The 16552-nt window shown below is 39.1% G+C and overlaps 2 protein-coding genes across 3 annotated transcripts; one reads left to right on the top strand and one right to left on the bottom strand.

Moving 5' to 3' along the window:
• Window positions 1–729: 729 nt before the first annotated feature.
• Window positions 730–9550, top strand: AFH14 (Formin Homology 14). Of its 2 annotated transcripts, none has more exons than XM_089625221.1 (18): window positions 730–958; window positions 1349–1464; window positions 1551–2251; window positions 2366–2587; window positions 2896–4577; window positions 4768–4891; window positions 5087–5158; window positions 5655–5753; window positions 6213–6254; window positions 6332–6412; window positions 6490–6540; window positions 6623–6704; window positions 6811–6905; window positions 7485–7556; window positions 7668–7784; window positions 8398–8466; window positions 8546–8612; window positions 8930–9550. In XM_089625221.1, exons 2-18 carry the CDS (start codon window positions 1392–1394, stop codon window positions 9130–9132), a joined length of 3852 nt encoding a protein of 1283 aa, XP_089481347.1. In that variant the 5' UTR covers window positions 730–958; window positions 1349–1391; the 3' UTR covers window positions 9133–9550. The 2 variants fall into 2 exon arrangements, with proteins under 2 accessions (XP_089481347.1, XP_089481348.1); XM_089625222.1 differs by having other exon boundaries at window positions 730–995.
• A 311-nt stretch (window positions 9551–9861) lies between these two features.
• On the bottom strand, window positions 9862–13689 carry DUR3 (urea-proton symporter DEGRADATION OF UREA 3 (DUR3)). The gene is made up of 10 exons (XM_089625223.1): window positions 13510–13689; window positions 13117–13224; window positions 12560–12655; window positions 12400–12482; window positions 12083–12303; window positions 11914–12005; window positions 11659–11829; window positions 11331–11569; window positions 10314–10978; window positions 9862–10228 (listed from the first exon to the last, which is right to left on the bottom strand). The coding sequence occupies exons 1-10, from the start codon at window positions 13687–13689 to the stop codon at window positions 10050–10052; spliced, it is 2034 nt and encodes a 677-aa protein (XP_089481349.1). The 3' UTR covers window positions 9862–10049.
• Between the last annotated feature and the right edge of the window lie 2863 nt (window positions 13690–16552).

Genomic DNA, 16552 nt, shown 5'->3' with positions numbered 1-16552 from the left:
TTCATCTTCGGGATCAAGACCACCGTGATATATGACTTAACTCACAAACTGATAAATTAACTTTTGAGAGAATCAAGAGGCCAACTTTGATGCGGACGTTCTAAGCTTTACAAAAATAAGCACAATGGAATCCGAGGGGCTTGGGGATTTATCGTATAAAACGCAACTCTTTAGATATCATCCTTCGAAAAAATGGCAAATATAGCTTATCATGTTGATGTGCAAGAGTTTGACCTCAACAACCTCAGCAAATAAGTCATAATGAATATGTTCAAATAACGGATTCGTTACCGAACCCTCGATCTCATTTCCATTCTTCCTTACAACTAGCTTTGGAGTGGAAGAATTAGATGTTAGCGTTACGCGATCCCACTGCTTCCAATAATGTTGCTTCACTAAGAAAATTCTCGACACCGATTTCTTAGCGTCCTGGACGCGCAAAGGCACTCGGCAAAAATCGTACTTTAAATAATAAAAATATTATTTTATAATTTACAAAAAAAAAATTCACATTATAAATCTAACAATAATACAGAGAAAAATAAAATTTGATGTATTGAAAATTTGAAGTAAGGAGCATCTGTCAAAGAGTAAAACAATAAGTATATTTTTCCAATTTAATACAAAAGTAGCGATAAAAAGCCGATTATATGTGTTTTTGAATAAATTTTAAAAAAATTGTTTTGTAGTGATATATTATTAACTAGCTGGCGAGAGGCCGTAGTGACAAATTAGGACATTTGATGGCGACAAACTTTGGAGGTTTTCATTTTTGAAAATTTCCAAAATTCATAAAGTTTCGGTAATTCACACCGTTTTTCAAAACCACACGCTGAATCAAACACTTTCTTTCACTGTTCCCAAACGCCCCGAGTTTTCCCTCTCTTTCCCGTTTTCATTCTTTGTCTCGTTGGTTGCTTCGAATTTCTGGAGACTGTTCATCACAGAGCTGAACGAGGTAAGTATTCACCGTCTCGTAATCAGCTACATTTAAGGTATCACTATCTAATTTTTCAGTCATTTGTGTACTTTTTAATTCGATTATTGAAGCTGTTCATGTTCGATTTCACGTATCTGATAATTTTCGGAAGAATTTTGCGTAGGAAGTAGCGAGATAGACTTTGTTCATGTGTGACTTTTTGTCTTTTTTTTCCCCGAGTTACAATTGGTGCGAAATTGAAAATTTTATTGATGTTCAATTTTGTTTAAAAGACAAGGAATGGAAATGAAAGCTTGTAGATTCTCAGAAGCCAAACAGAGAGTTGGTCTGATATTAAAAGTGTTATTTGTGTAAGAATGCTAAAATTAGTTTAGTATAAGTCTAAGTTTATCTGTTTGTTTCGTATAGGTCATTGGCTAGTTCTCATATGTGCCCTAATTGAGAGGAAAAGATGACACTTCTCAATAGATTCTTTTACAAAAGGCCACCAGATGGGTTGCTGGAATTTGTTGACAGAGTTTACGGTAAATATATTTACTTGTTCTCGGACTCACATATTTTCAGGGTTCTTATTCTAAATATACTAATTTGATTTTGGCTGTTTTTGAAGTTTTCGATTCGTGTTTCTCAACGGAAGTTTTCCCCGAGGGAGTCTACCAAGTTTACTTGCATGAAATTATTATGGAGTTGCACGAAGAGTTCCCTGAATCGTCTTTCCTCGCATTCAATTTCCGCGAGGGTGAAAAGCGTAGCCAATTCGCGGAGATTCTGTGTGAATACGATGTTACAGTCATGGACTATCCCCGGCAGTACGAGGGTTGCCCGCTCCTACCCTTGTCGCTGATTCAACACTTTCTCCGTGTTTGCGATAATTGGCTTTCACTCGGTAACCAGCAGAACGTAATTCTCGTGCATTGCGAGCGTGGGGGTTGGCCACTCTTGGCCTTCCTCTTAGCTAGCTTCTTGATCTTCAAAAAAATTCACAGTGGCGATCGGAAGACTCTTGAAATCGTTCACCGAGAAGCTCCCAAAGGCTTTTTGCAGCTTCTGTCACCCTTAAACCCATTGCCTTCTCAACTTCGGTATCTTCAGTATGTGACGAGAAGAAATATAACTCCAGAATGGCCACCTCCCGAGCGAGCTCTCTCTTTAGACTGTGTCATTCTTCGAGCCATTCCAGGCTTTGATTCGCAAAATGGCTGTAGGCCACTAATTCGAGTATTTGGTAGGAATTTGCTTAGCAAAGGCGGGCTTGCGACGCAGATGTTGTTCTCTATGTCCAAGAAAAAGACACCCCGGCACTATCGTCAGGTAAGTTCCTCTGTTCTACTTATTTTTATGGTGTTTGTTGCTTTGCAAGTTTCATTTAATTTGCTTAAAAATTGATGCTTTTGCACTCAGCGGACCATTATTTATTTGTTTCAGGCTGACTGTGACGTGATCAAAATTGATATTCAATGTTTGGTCCAAGGAGATGTGGTGTTGGAGTGTGTCCATCTTGACTTGGATCCAGAAAGGGAGGTCATGATGTTTCGTGTAATGTTCAACACAGCTTTCATCCGGTCCAACATATTGATGCTGAACTCTGATAATTTGGACATTTTATGGGATTCAAAGGACCGGTATCCTAAAGCCTTCCGAGCAGAGGTGACTAGAATCTTAACTTGTGGTTTAATTTCGGCACCACAAGAGGAAATATAATGATTAATTTTAAATCTGTGTGCGTAATATTTAAGGCTTTTCGTAAATTGGCACTTTTAGCCTGTTAATATAAGATTCTTGTTTAAAAAAAAAAATATTTAAGGCTTTTCACACTTTATCCTATATCCATTTAATGCTTGAGATGCATGCTGGGTTTTAATCTTGTCAACTTTGGTAGTTTCCTGAATATTTTCCTTTGCAGGTTTTAATTTTCAGTACTATGGTTTGTCTACTGATAGCATTTATTTGAGCAGGTATTGTTTGGGGATGTTGAAAGCATCTCTCCCCCTAGAGCGCCTACTTCAATTTTAAACGGCGAGGAAACAGGTGGTTTGCCAATAGAGGCTTTTTCAAGGGTTCAGGAACTATTCAATGGTGGCGATTGGCTCGAAAGCAATGATGATGCTGCACTATGGTTGCTCAAACAGTTATCTGTCATGAATGACGTGAAAGAATTATCAAGATTTCAAAACAGGACGAGTCTATATTCTCCCGTGGATTCAGAGGAAGACAACAACGCTTCAAGTACCGCTGATAGTTCGGACGAAGCATTCGACATTATTTCCAAAACTTCACTGGACTCTGCAAAGCCAATGACTTCTGATAAAGCAGATTCGATTCCTTCATCTTATGAAGACGAGGGCGTAAATGATGCGAGTTTCCATTTAGAACTCAATGATCAAGCGCTAGTTGAATCTACAAACTCACCTGCTCCTCCCGAGCAACCATCATTACCGTCAGCATCAACATCAACACCATCACCAGTGCCTCCTCCACTACCACCATCATCAAATACGCCCGAAAATACTCTGCCACCAGAATCACCTAAACCCAGTAAAACATTTGTGCCAGTGCCTCCGCCTCCGCCACCACCACCGCCCCGGATGCAACAATCCATGAATAATGCAACTACCGAGCTGGAAGCATCTCCTCCACCGCCGCCACCGCCATTACCACCTCCGACCACTAAAAACTATGGTAAATCTACTGCGCTTCTATCTCCTCCACCGCCGCCGCCGCCGCCGCCGCCGCCACCTCCGACCACTCAAAACTATGGTAAATCTACTGCGTTTCTATCTCCTCCACCGCCGCCGCCACCACCACCGCCACCTCCGACCACTCAAAACTATGGTAAATCTACCGCGCTTCTATCTCCACCGCCGCCGCCACCACCACCGCCACCTCCGACCACTCAAAACTATGGTAAATCTACTGTGCTTCTATCTCCACCGCCGCCGCCACCACCACCGCCACCTCCGACCACTCAAAACTATGGTAAAACTGCTGCGCTTCTATCTCCTCCACCACCGCCACCACCACCACCTCCGACCACTCAAAACTATGGTAAAACTACCGCGATTCTATCTCCTCCACCGCCGCCGCCGCCACCACCTACAACACCACTTATTAGTAACACTAGTAGACCAATACTGCCACTGCCATCGCCATCACCAAGTAATGCTAGTAGAGCACCACCGCCGCCACCTCCTCCGCCTCCACCGTCATTAGGAGCTACAAGATCAGCTCCTCCACCGCCACCAGGAGCTAAAAGACCAGTCCCACCACCGCCGCCTCCGCCTTCTGTTGGACCTTCAAGATCAGCCCCACCGCCACCGCCACCGCCACCACCTCCTGGACTAAAAGCCCCTAATGCTCCTCCACCACCACCGCCACCGCACGGTGTGGCACCGGCTCCGCCTCCGCCCCCTGGAGATAGAGGTTCCAATGTGCCGCCGCCGCCACCGCCGGCTATTGGGAGAGGCAAAGCATCTTATGCTCCAACATCTCAAGGAAAAGCTCGGGGTGCTAGCGCTGTTGCTGCTGCTGCTACCGCTCCAAAGAAAGCATCGCTAAAGCCCTTGCATTGGGTAAAAGTTACCCGGGCGATGCAAGGGAGTTTATGGGCAGATTCTAGCAAACAAGAAAATCAATCGAGGTGTGCCCTTCAATTTTCTTTGTATTATGCTTGTGCACAAACTTATGACACGTTGTTATTTAGCTGTTGGAAAGAATTTCAAGTAGCATGTTGTTTTTGCCCTCTTCATTGTTTGGATATATTACTATGCCTTTTGTTGCTTTTCATCCGATTTGAAAATGTCATACTCACTTGGTGAAGTTATTTCTAGGGCTCCTGAAATTGATATATCCGAACTTGAAAGTCTGTTCTCTGCTGCTTCAGCTACCGACGGGGTAGGAAATAAAGGAGTTCGGCGTGGGCCTAACCTGAACAAACCTGAAAAGCTGCAATTGGTGAGTCGTTGTTCACTGCTTCCATGTTGAAAGTTTGCCTTTTTTTAGAATTGGTTTCACACTTGATACTTCATAACTCAGACTGGAAAGTCAAAACTATTACTCTCTCCCTGTGTTTTATATAAACCTTTGTCACTGTTATGCAATCCAAAGATTAAGACTACTGATCATACTTATTACTTGCTTACCTATCAGGTTGACTTGCGTAGGGCATACAACTGTGAAATTATGCTTACAAAGATAAAAATACCTTTGCCGGATATGATTGTAAGTTCCATCTTTACCCTCTCGAAAATGGTTGATGTACAGCATATAAATTTCACACGATGGTAAGGTAGATGAAGCAGATTCAAATATGATTGTTAACCTAATTTTTGGAAGTTCTAGTAAAATTAGATGTCCCTTCAGGAAGAAAAGTTTAAGCTCTAAAATGTTTTCATCAACTTGCACACCAAGTTATGTTTGTTTGCACAACACAAGAACCTTTCAATTTGCAAGTCCGCAGCCGAGCTCGTGTGAGGAATATATTATTATGTACTTGTTGTAGAACTGTAACTATTAATCTTCTTCATAAGTTTTTAATATATATTTTTATTTTTAATATTAGTATTAGCCAAATTGGTTATGTCTAGTGCTTCTAATAGTGTATTGTTCAATTTTTTATTTTTTTTTTATTTTTTTATTTCTCATAGTTCTCTGAGCTTATACTACGACTTGGGTACTTGTGAAGTAGATGGCTCTAATTATTTATCTAAATTTCCAGACAGCAGTTTTAGCCATGGATTCCTCCGCTCTGGATATTGATCAGGTTGAGAATCTGATTAAATTCTGTCCCACTAAAGAGGAAATGGAAGTGTTGAAGGTAAGCTCTCTAAGTTTTGCTGTTTGCCATCTCAAGCATGTACCAAAACGCATATTGTATTTTGTTTTCTTAAATCTAGATAGGCCATGCGTTTTTGGTACATGCTACAATAATACTTGTACATAATTCAACAAAGAAATAGTTGAGTAGCTTTATCATACAATTTTGTGTATGGAATTACGCTTAGCATCATCTGCTCTAGTAAGAATATAAAAAAATGCCTTATATGCCAATTGCGTGAAGAGAAAATGGGAAGCTATTATCTTTTTAACAAGCATGAAATAAATATTTTTCTAAAATTGGGATACCACCATATAAAATGTATGATGAATGTAGACACAATAAGCCTAATCTGGATTGTCCCAGTAACCAAAAATTAAAGCTTATTTCATTTTATATTGTTTTAGTGTATTACCTTGGAGACCATATTGATTTACTTATTATTCTTTTTCCTATCAGAACTATACAGGGGAAAAAGAGAAGCTGGGAAAGTGTGAACAGGTTAATAATATGCCACCCTCTTGAATAAATTTGCACTGATCATCGATTTCTTGTTATGCTGACAATGTGACTTTCAGTTTTTCTTGGAACTGATGAAAGTTCCACGAATTGAGTCCAAGTTGCGAGTCTTTGCTTTTAGAATCACCTTTTCTAGTCAGGTAATTGTTCATTTATCTTCCATATGTCTGCTTGTGGATTATTGTTGCTGATGCCCTTGTTGTTCTATATTTTTCAGGTTGATGATTTAAGAAAGAACCTTAATGCAATCAATAATGCTTCTAGAGAGGTAAATATGAAATTAATTTTCTATTGAGCTAGCAAGCATAAAAACTGTTTTCTCTAAACTTTAGATGTCCCCTTATTTACAGGTGAAAGAATCTGGAAAATTGCGTCAGATTATGCAGACAATTCTTACTTTGGGAAACGCTTTGAATCAAGGGACAGCACGAGGTACAGTCCTTTTTATTTATGTGTAATCATGTTCCTTTTCCCCTTTTACTGTCATCAACTATTGCTGTCTAATCTTTTTTTTTTTAATTTTTCGTTCATATTCCAGGGTCTGCCATTGGATTCAAATTGGATAGTCTTCTTAAACTATCTGATACTCGTGCAAGAAATAACAAAATGACTTTAATGCATTATTTGTGCAAGGTAGATGTAATAAAACCTTCGTTCCCCTGCTTTAGTTTTTCCAACTTTCCCTATAGTTAGAAGTTTGAATGCTTTGTGGATAAACTTTCCTCTACTTATCGTGGTTCTACTAATATTGTTCCTATCATTCTTTAGACCATAATTATTATGCCCGACATTTTAACCGAATAGTATTCTGATGAGTGTGGTTGCTGTCAATATCATGATTTGACTACCATATGGCTGATGGAATTAAGGAACTTGTTGAACTCTTTTGTTAAGAGATGTGCAAATATGCATGTTAATATTTAGTTAGGCAAAGTCATTGCCATGTAAAAGAAAAGTATGCTAGTGTTTAAAATGTTACTCTCTTGAATTATTTATTCCTTGTGAAAATATAGTACGGATGAGTTCCTACTGTGAAGTACATAACGGCTGAAGCTAAGTTTTGTTGGTCAATCTAATAAAGTTTTTCTTGAGCTGTATACAACTAGTCCATGCTCACAAGTTTTGCAACTGTAATAATGCATATACACACATGACATTGTGTCCTTTTGCTTCAGATGTGTATTGATACTTGTAAAATCTTGTTTTGATTAGTTACTTGCTGAGAAAATGCCAGAGCTGTTGGACTTCGGCAAGGATCTTCCTCATTTGGAAGTTGCTTCTAAGGTATGCGATTTATATTTCTGTTTCTAGCTCCTAGTATTGTAATATTTCCATTGATGAGAGTAAGTTACCTGGTTGCGACGTAGTTGAGAATTTAATTTTTATCGTGAATAGATTCAATTGAAAGCTTTAGCGGAAGAAATGCAAGCTGTGAGCAAAGGTCTAGAAAAGGTTGAGCTAGAGCTTGCTGCTTCTGAAAATGATGGTGAAATCTCTGTGGGCTTTAGGAAGGTGAGATTTTTATTATTATTACAATATCCCTCGTGAACTCAATTTATAGGGGCAGAGTTAATAATAGTCAATGTTTCATTTTAAGACTAGAAAATTAATTTGTATTATGTAGTTGTGTTTTAATAATTTTACGACCCTATATTTTTTTACACTTAACGAGGGCCAAGGAAAACCTATTTTGTGAAACCATTTAAAGCAGATTTTTTCTTTTGTTGCCTGGCTGGCATATTTGTTTGCGTTTGGTCAGGTGACATTAGGCTCATGCCAGTCCCCTGCCTTGTATTTTGCTTTTCCTGACTATTGTCAGATTTCTTTTCCTTTTATTTGAGTTTTATCACCTTAAATTTTTTAAATAAATTTTTGTTTCTCATAAAAAAAAAAGAAATTAGGAGATTCTATGTAATGCAAGTCTAGGAAGGCAAGAAACTTTGGGTTGACTTTGCCTAAGAGCAATTGCGTACTCTATTGGTTGAACTGAAAGTACCCAAAAAAAAAGGTAGAAAGTGAAAATATGTGGTGTTTCTATGATTGCACTAGAATTTGTATGAGCCTATGTTATGTTAGGCTTAGATTCCATTGAGTCAACTTGAATACGTGGACGTTGTTCTTGTAGGTTCTGAAGGACTTTCTTGACACTGCTGAAGCCGTAGTGCGCTCGCTAATTTCCTTGTACTCTGAAGTGGTGAGTTTGGTGCTAATTTTTGCTTGATAAATAAACTTAATAATGGGTTTGGAACTAAGTACTTCCACAATTCTTGCAGGGAAGAAGTGCAGATTCCTTGTCTCAATACTTTGGAGAAGATCCGACCCGGTGTCCTTTCGAACAAGGTATAAAATAAAATATTTTGGTAACCCTGTTAGGGGTATGTTTGGAGCCAGGAAAAATTCATTCACGGCCTATATTTTATTGGATTAGAACCTTGAATAAACTTCATTAACGGCCTATAATAAAGAACTAATCCTGAACTTGGGTCCACTTGGTGGGTCTCTCAGCGAACTGGCGAAGGCTTACCCACAGTTCTATATAAAAAAAAAAAAAAAAAAAAAAGAGCCCGTGATGGAGAAATTGAGTCTCAGATTATACATTCATTTCCATCTTAATACCCATCTGATTCAAGCAGTTATTTTTTTTCCCTTTTTTTCAGTCACGCAAATCTTGGCCGTCTTTGTAAAGAGTTTCAGCAAGTCACGCGAGGAGAATGAAAGACTGGCTGAAGCGGAGAAAAAGAAACTTGAGAAGGAAGCCGCGAGAGAACGGACGGTGAGTAATTCATCAGCGAAGAAAGAAGATGATAAAGCCTCATCTCTCTCAGAGGCTATTCTGGGTAAAACGAAAATCAGGCACTGATCCAGCAATTGGCTGACTGATGCGAACTGCTGAGAAACCATGAACGCCCGGAACACATCTGCGTCGAAAGACGGTTCACAGAGGCGTGAATTGCTTAGCAGACGAGGGTGAAAAGTACAGTAGGTACTAATATTTGGCCAAGTTTTCAAAAGCAAAATTTACCCATGAAATCAAGTTAATCTTCTCAAAAGATAAATGATCTGAACCGTTCTGTGACCAAATTATATGCCCAAACCAGGCAGTTTTGAGATTAACTCGTCTTAGATGAATTCAAAAACATCTTTGCTTCAGTTGCTCTGGTACTGTAAATAATACAAGCGATGAATGAGGCACTCACTTTTCAAATCAAAAGGTTTTGTAATGGTGAAGATTTTCTCTAATAGTGTAATCCAGAGATCTTAGTAGCATTTGGTGTTTATCCTTGCTGATTGCTCACCTAGCAATTTGTGGATCAATGTTTGAAATACGCAATTTTTGTGAAATTCCCCCGGCAGTTCTCTTTCCATGGGTACTGACAATTGAGAAATACATAATTTTCGTTCCGTTCAAAATTTATGCTTTATGCAATGGGCTAATGCTGTTTTCATTGGCAATGGGCATTTTTCTGATTTGTTAGAAAATGATTTGTGATTTGGACATTTTTTTTTATCTGTGGTTTCAAGGTAAGTACGATTAAAATTTACTTCTTCTACGTATAATTTTATTTTAGACTATGGTTGATCTTGGGACGACGTTGATCTACTTGATACTTGAAAGAACCACATGAATGTAACATTAAGACAAACAAAAGTTTAACATGAATAACAAAACATGCCCGATTTCATGTACACTGTCCATAGTGACGTGTCATTCGCGGCAAGGCTGTGATGGAAGATGGTTTTCCCGCATCTTTCTTCTTCGTGGGTTTCACCTTCTCTTCAAGGCATATCTGTTTGGCTTCGGGAACGGATATCATATCCGAATATTCCCAAGCAAACGCATTTGATGGTGTCCCAGCTTTCTATCAACGGCAACGCGATGATCACCGCAGAACCAACGGTGCCCCAAACAACCGCTATCACCGCCCACAGCGTGAAGTACCCGAGATTGAATTCCCCTTCATTTAAAAAAAAAAAAAAGTGCATCAGTTTCCTTTCCCTCCAAGTAATGTACATTCAAACAAAACTTGCACCACAAGTTACCTGCAGGGAGAGTGAGAAGAGGCCACAAAACAACAATCACCACGGCGAAACCGACGCCCCACTTCACAATCCACAGTTTCGCCGCCGCCAGCCTCTCCTCTTTACACTCTTCCTCCACGCGGGCCCCGGTCTTCTCGTCCTCCTCTTCCTCCTCGACCACCGTGATCCGCTTGGTCGTTTCCCAGTCGTAGTTCTGAGGCCACAAGAGACTCGAAACCCCGTGGACCGCCCCGCCCACGAGGATCGACACGAGATTCCCGGCCAACATCGGCGCGTTCCTTCCGGTGGTGTCGAGGTTGACCCGCCCGTACTCGACCTTGGCCACCGAGAGCCAGGTGGCGACCCCGAGGACGCAGCCGGTGGCCGCTCCGGCGATGGCTCCGGCGGCGTTGGCCTTGCTCCAGAGGAGCATGAAAGCGATGGGAGCCACGGCCGAGCCGATCACGACTCCCATGGCTAAGTACATCCACCCGAGCGAAACCCCAGCCACATTCAGAGCCACCGCCAGCGCGCCCATGAGGCACCCGAAGACCAGGATCACGAGCCGCGAGACGCGGAGGATCTCATCCCCGCTCGCCTTCGGGTTTATGTACGTCCGGTAGATGTCGTAGGTGCACAGTGAAGACACCGCTATCAACTCCGACGACCCCGCTGATGTCACCGCCCTGGTCAATCACAGAAAAAGCGCTTATGAAATGCACATTGAATGAATGAGAGGATTTTCTGCTACACGTTCATGATACCAAATTACACCTGGACATACTAAAAATACAAAAAATTGAACAAAATTTTAAGGTAAAATTACAATTTTCAAAAGTTCAGGGGGGGTCATTTTTCCACTGGTCCTCGTGTGGTTCCGTCACTTGGAGCCAAGGAAAAATAAATACAATACTAGATCCAAGGTAGTGGGCTGAGCTCATATGAGATGAGGTGAGCTATGAGCTCAAGATCGTATGAGCTCTCGAACTGACTATCTACGAACAACAACTTACCTGAGAGACAAGAGAAAGTACTCACATGAAAAGCATGGTAAGCAAGAGAACTGAGCCTCCTTTTCCCATCAAGGCAATAGCGGTCGCTGGAGGAACTAGCCCGTGGCTCGCCTCGCTTTCGGTTATCGGCAAATCGAGCGCAAGCGCACCCAAACCTAGCGACGTCGCCAGAGAGAAAGGCACTGCAAACCACACCAGACCGCCTAACAAATACCCTTTATGAGTCGACGAAGGCCTCGCTGCGATCGCGCTCACCCAATACCCCTGAAATTTTCCCCCAATCAAAACACAGCCTTGCAGTGTGTGTCTGTGTGTGTGTGTGTGTGTGCATGTATGTCGATGAAGAAACTCACATTGTCGACGAAAACCGTGCCGAAATTGCCAACAATGTTGATGATCCCAAAGACGAAACCGCCCGAACTCAGCATCGTCAGGTACGAGCCTTTGTAGTTCCCCCCAATAGGACCGCAGGCTTGTCCATGCTGCGAAATCGGCGCCTCACACATTCTCGATTTACTTGATACCTTACATAGAGGACTGTTTTGTTAATACCACCACATAGACACTTGGACTCACTAACAAGCCAAGAATATATCACTATCACTAACCTCCAACAGGCGGTTGAACACGATTCTAGGGCTACCGAGCTCGGCGCTCCCCACGTAAACCAGGTAGACAAATATGACCAAAACCACATGAACTGAAAAGAATGTAAAGTTCAAGAATTTGTGTCAAAGAGAAGAAAAAAAGAGAGAGAGGAGATTTGGTACTACTAACCTATGACAGAGTGTATGTAGCTTGCCAAGAAAGTGGCCTTTAATCCGCCGGCTAAAGTATAGACGATGACACCGAGCGGTATCAAGAAGCTCGCGGCGTAGATATTCACTCCCGTGAGCGCGTTCACCACCGCCGATCCGCCGAGAAGAAGCATCGCCGTCACTATAATGTTTGTCATGAAGCAGAAGCCTAGAAACACAATGTGCGCCGCGGTTCCCCAACTGCATAAGACAATCAAAACGCGACGGACTTGTGTCATGAGAGAGAGATTGAGAGAGAGAGAGAGAGAGAGAGAGATTCTATGTTGATTGTACTACCGGGCTCTGACGATTTCGCAGACGGTGTGAGCATGAGGAGCCTTTCTTTTGATCTCGATCGCAATAATTCCGAACAATAGTACCTATGCCGTCATCATCGGGATCGGTATAGGTTAGGTTAATCATAAAAATTAATAAATAAACTGGAATTGAGATTTACCTGAATTGTTGCACCACTGGCGTACCAGAAAGGTCCACTGACTCCATATTGCCAAGCAACATTTGAACTCTGCAATATTGTTGCTGCCCAAGTCCACTGCACCAGATATTATAAATAAACTGTGACTTGAATTCTAAGCAACTTCTAATTTATAAATATATGTCCAGTGGTAAAACTGTTTTTTAAAAAAACTTCATAAGCGATTTTAGATTTTGTATATGAGATGGAAAAGCTAGGATTCTTAGCTTTTACAAAAAATGTTTTTAAGTTTGCTATATAAAATTATTGTAATATCATCGTACAAAATATTATTCATATATATATATATATATATATAAATAAACATATTAATAATTATTATTTAATGATTAAGAACATGTATATTTTAATCTTTTTACTATAATATATTTATTTTACCAAACGCTAAATCAGTTTTTGTTACTAGCAACAACTGTTTTATAAACAGTTTACCAAACACCTTGTCAGTTAAAAAAAAAAAAAAAAACTGAATCTAAAAGTATTTTTTTAAAAACAAAGTTATGTCAAACGGCCTTTACCTGAGAAACAATGACACTTGCAATGAGTCCTGTCTTGACATTTCTGCCTGCGGTGTTGAACCACTCCGAAGTGTGGCGCGAACCCACATATCGTCTCTCCAGCCACACCTGATTGTTTGAAAATTATAATATTTACCCCAAATATTTATCAACTTTTGTACTTTTAGCCCAATAACTATATGATTTTTCCATATATCCCCCTTGAATCATTACTTTTCACAATTTTCCCGAATTCCGGCTCCACCATTGCTTATCAAGCCTCTTAGAATTTATAGGGCAAACAAAATTTGAAACCATAACAACCAAAAGCAAGAGTGATAACGATAACTACTGATAGAGAGAGAGAGAGAGAGTAGTGTAATGTATATCAATAATAGTGAGGTACCACCGTACCAGGAAAGAAGTGAAGACGGCAAAGAAAGCACCAAAACCGAGAATAACGGAATAACCAACGGCTTGGTTAAGAACAGCTTTGCCTTCAAAGAAACTGCTCTGTCTCACACATTCGCCGTTTCCCGAAACTTGGTAATACTCTCCGGAGAATCCCAACGGAGGGCACTGCACAGAAGACATAGCTAATAAGCTTGATAATTACTTGGATATTTCAAGATGTTTTCGGAATATTACAAAACATAAGTGTTTTATAGGGAGTGGAGTATATTAAGTCAAATATAAAGAGTTTTCGTGTGATACGTAACATACGTTAGAGTGGTTGAAAAATGCATCGTTTTTATTGTTTAGACTTTAGATTCCATGATTCTGGTATCAGAATCAGCCAGTTCGGTCGCTTTTCAAGGAAGGGTAGATGTTATCATGTGGGCCCAGGAATCAGAAGACTCGGTGGATCTGTTGCCCAATTGGATTTTTTTTTATTTATATGTTATAGAAACCTTGCCCAATTAGTTTATGACACGTCAGCTCTCCGAAGGCGTTTGGGTGCCAAGTTGCCAACTATCCTAGCAATGATTAAATTACACATACTCTTCAAAAAAAAAAAAATGATTATGTTACACAAAAATTGACATCAAATATTAAAAATTAACAATTTGTTGACTATTGTTAAAATATTTGGTTTTTTTTTTAAGAGATTTGTAACTAATTACGTCACTTTAAATATGTGATTTTGGATCTAGCTTATGTTTGACAATTTTTAGGGATATAGCCAAATGGCTTATGTGTCAATAATAAGGTCTGATTTGCCCTTATTTACTAACAAATTCGTCACTTTCTCTCTCCTATTTTTTTTTCAAATAATTTTTTTTACATCAAAACTTCAAAAATTTGTATCTTTCTCATACGAACTCGAAATTGAGTGATTTCAGATCCTAAAAATTCGTGGCGTCGAGATCTTCAAAAATAGACCCATTGTGTTTGATGAAAACTTATGTTTAATGCATTATATTTACATTTCCATTTTTTTTTTTTTGATAAATTTCAGTTATTTCTATATTTAATGTAGTAACGTGATTTTTCTACATCTATGTAAAGCTGGCCATATGGAACCCGGGAAATGGGATCCCCTGGTCCCGTCCCATATTTTGCGGGAAATGGGACTTCCGGGACCGTAAAAAATGGTACCGGGAAATCCCGGAACCATTTTCTACGGTACCGGGAATTCCCGGTACCATATTTCGCGGTTCCGGGATTCCCATATTTCCCATATTTATTTATTTTATTTTATTTTAATCATAAATACATTTAAAAATAAATAAAAATTCATATATTTTCAATTAAAAAAATACAATATAAAAAATACGGTACTAAACGGTGCTAAACGGGGATCCCGGTTCCGTCCCATTTCCCGGATGGTTCCGGGACAAAAGTCCCGGTACCATATTTTATAATATGGGTTTTTCCCATTTCCCACATGGTACCAATAATACGGGAAACGGGGTCCCGCGGGATCCCATATGGCCACCTTTACATCTATGGTATTAAACATGATTTTTCATCAAATACAATGGATCTATTTTTTAAGATCTCGGCGTCACGAATCCGTAGGGTTTGGAATCACTCAATTTCGAGTTCGTATGAGAAAAATACGAATTTTTGAAGTTTTGATGCAAAAAAAATTATTTGGAAAAAATAAGAGAGAGAAAGTGACGAATTTATTAATAAATAAGAGCAAATCACACTTTAATTATTACCACATAAGTGACTTGGCTATATCTTTAAAAATTGTCAAACATAGGCTAAAAACAAATTTCATAGTTTCATTTTGACTATTTTGCTACACCGTCCTTTTTTTAATAAAAAAAATCAAGACTTTTTTTTTTATAAAATAAAAAAAAAATTCAAAACTGACGTGAGATTGATATGTACATTTTTTTTTTTGGAAAGATATGTACTTGTTAATTTTTAAAATGTCAACCCATTACTAAATTATCTTGGGACCAATTATCTTTAACTGTCTCATCAAGTCCAACATGCTCAGGCAACTCTCAAGTCTTCATGAAAGTATATTAGCCCAGCACATTACACATAAGTTCTGGCAAAGAGAACCGGAACTAACCATAATTTTGTTCCATTATGCTCCTAATAAAAAGACACCTATATCATAAATATATATAATATTATTGTTTATGGAACATAAAGTTTTGGTTCTATTTCACAGTGTTGAGGTGTAGAGCTTAATTGATTAGTCACGACTGAATACTATACAATGATGCATATGATGATGCGCAGATTGATTTGGACGTAAAAGACAAAACTCTCTGGATAAAAATTTATATTATAAAGTGTTTTAGTCAATGGTATTTTAGAAAATTCAAGCTTTTATATTAGCACTAGTTAGGTCTTTCTCGTTAAATACCGTGTGCGCCGTTATTATTTGCAGAGCGCAATTGAGAATAGTAAACACATCTCTAAAATTTTGGTATTATTGAAACATACAGCAGCAAAGTGGACGTATTTCTGAGAGTAAAACATTATAAATTTGTGTCCGTGAATTGTTCAGCGTAATTTAAATGTTTTCGGATTTGAGCTCAAATCCTAACATCAACATCCAGTATTCGTTCAGTAATTTTTTTCCATTTTTGGAGCATAACAAAAGTGGTCGATACTTAGCTGGATCCCACACATCGTCAGAGCCTACCTATTTTTTGAAGACCCAAGTCTATTTATCCTTATAAATATGAGAGCCATTCTAAAGGAAAGAGATTTTATTCTTTTCTAAAAAGGCACATTAAATTTATAACGAATAGACTCACACTTCTAACCATTTTGTAATTCATGTGTTCAAATACTTGTTAATATACACTTTCTCGGTGCCCAGAGCACTGTAAAAATTATAAAGCTAATACTTATTCATCTTTCGTTCTTCTCAAAATTTTGCTAATTTTATAAAACAATATCCATTAACCCAAAATGTCAACTTAATGGATATAAATGCGTCTCATCTTCTAGTATATCTCTCTCACAAATTAAAGAACACCTA

The sequence above is a fragment of the Urtica dioica genome, chromosome 9, assembly GCF_054948205.1.
Source record: "Urtica dioica subsp. dioica isolate 48M chromosome 9, U.dioica_male_clone48M_v1_H2, whole genome shotgun sequence".
NCBI lineage: Eukaryota > Viridiplantae > Streptophyta > Magnoliopsida > Rosales > Urticaceae > Urtica > Urtica dioica.
The sequence above is the reverse complement of the archived record's forward strand: the minus strand, read 5'-3'. Positions and strand labels throughout refer to the sequence as shown.

What these genes read in the sequence shown, in the direction of transcription:
- AFH14 (XM_089625221.1), top strand. Translation starts at nt 1,392, where the DNA reads ATGACACTTCTCAATAGATTCTTTTACAAAAGGCCACCAGATGGGTTG. An exon ending in TACCTTTGCCGGATATGATT is followed by an intron (nt 5,159 to 5,654) that starts GTAAGTTCCATC and finishes CTAAATTTCCAG; the next exon opens with ACAGCAGTTTTAGCCATGGA. An exon ending in ATTTGGAAGTTGCTTCTAAG is followed by an intron (nt 7,557 to 7,667) that starts GTATGCGATTTA and finishes TATCGTGAATAG; the next exon opens with ATTCAATTGAAAGCTTTAGC.
- DUR3 (XM_089625223.1), bottom strand. Translation starts at nt 13,689, where the DNA reads ATGTCTTCTGTGCAGTGCCCTCCGTTGGGATTCTCCGGAGAGTATTAC. An exon ending in CAAGTGTCATTGTTTCTCAG is followed by an intron (nt 12,656 to 13,116) that starts GTAAAGGCCGTT and finishes TATCTGGTGCAG; the next exon opens with TGGACTTGGGCAGCAACAAT. An exon ending in TGCGAAATCGTCAGAGCCCG is followed by an intron (nt 12,304 to 12,399) that starts GTAGTACAATCA and finishes TGTCTTATGCAG; the next exon opens with TTGGGGAACCGCGGCGCACA.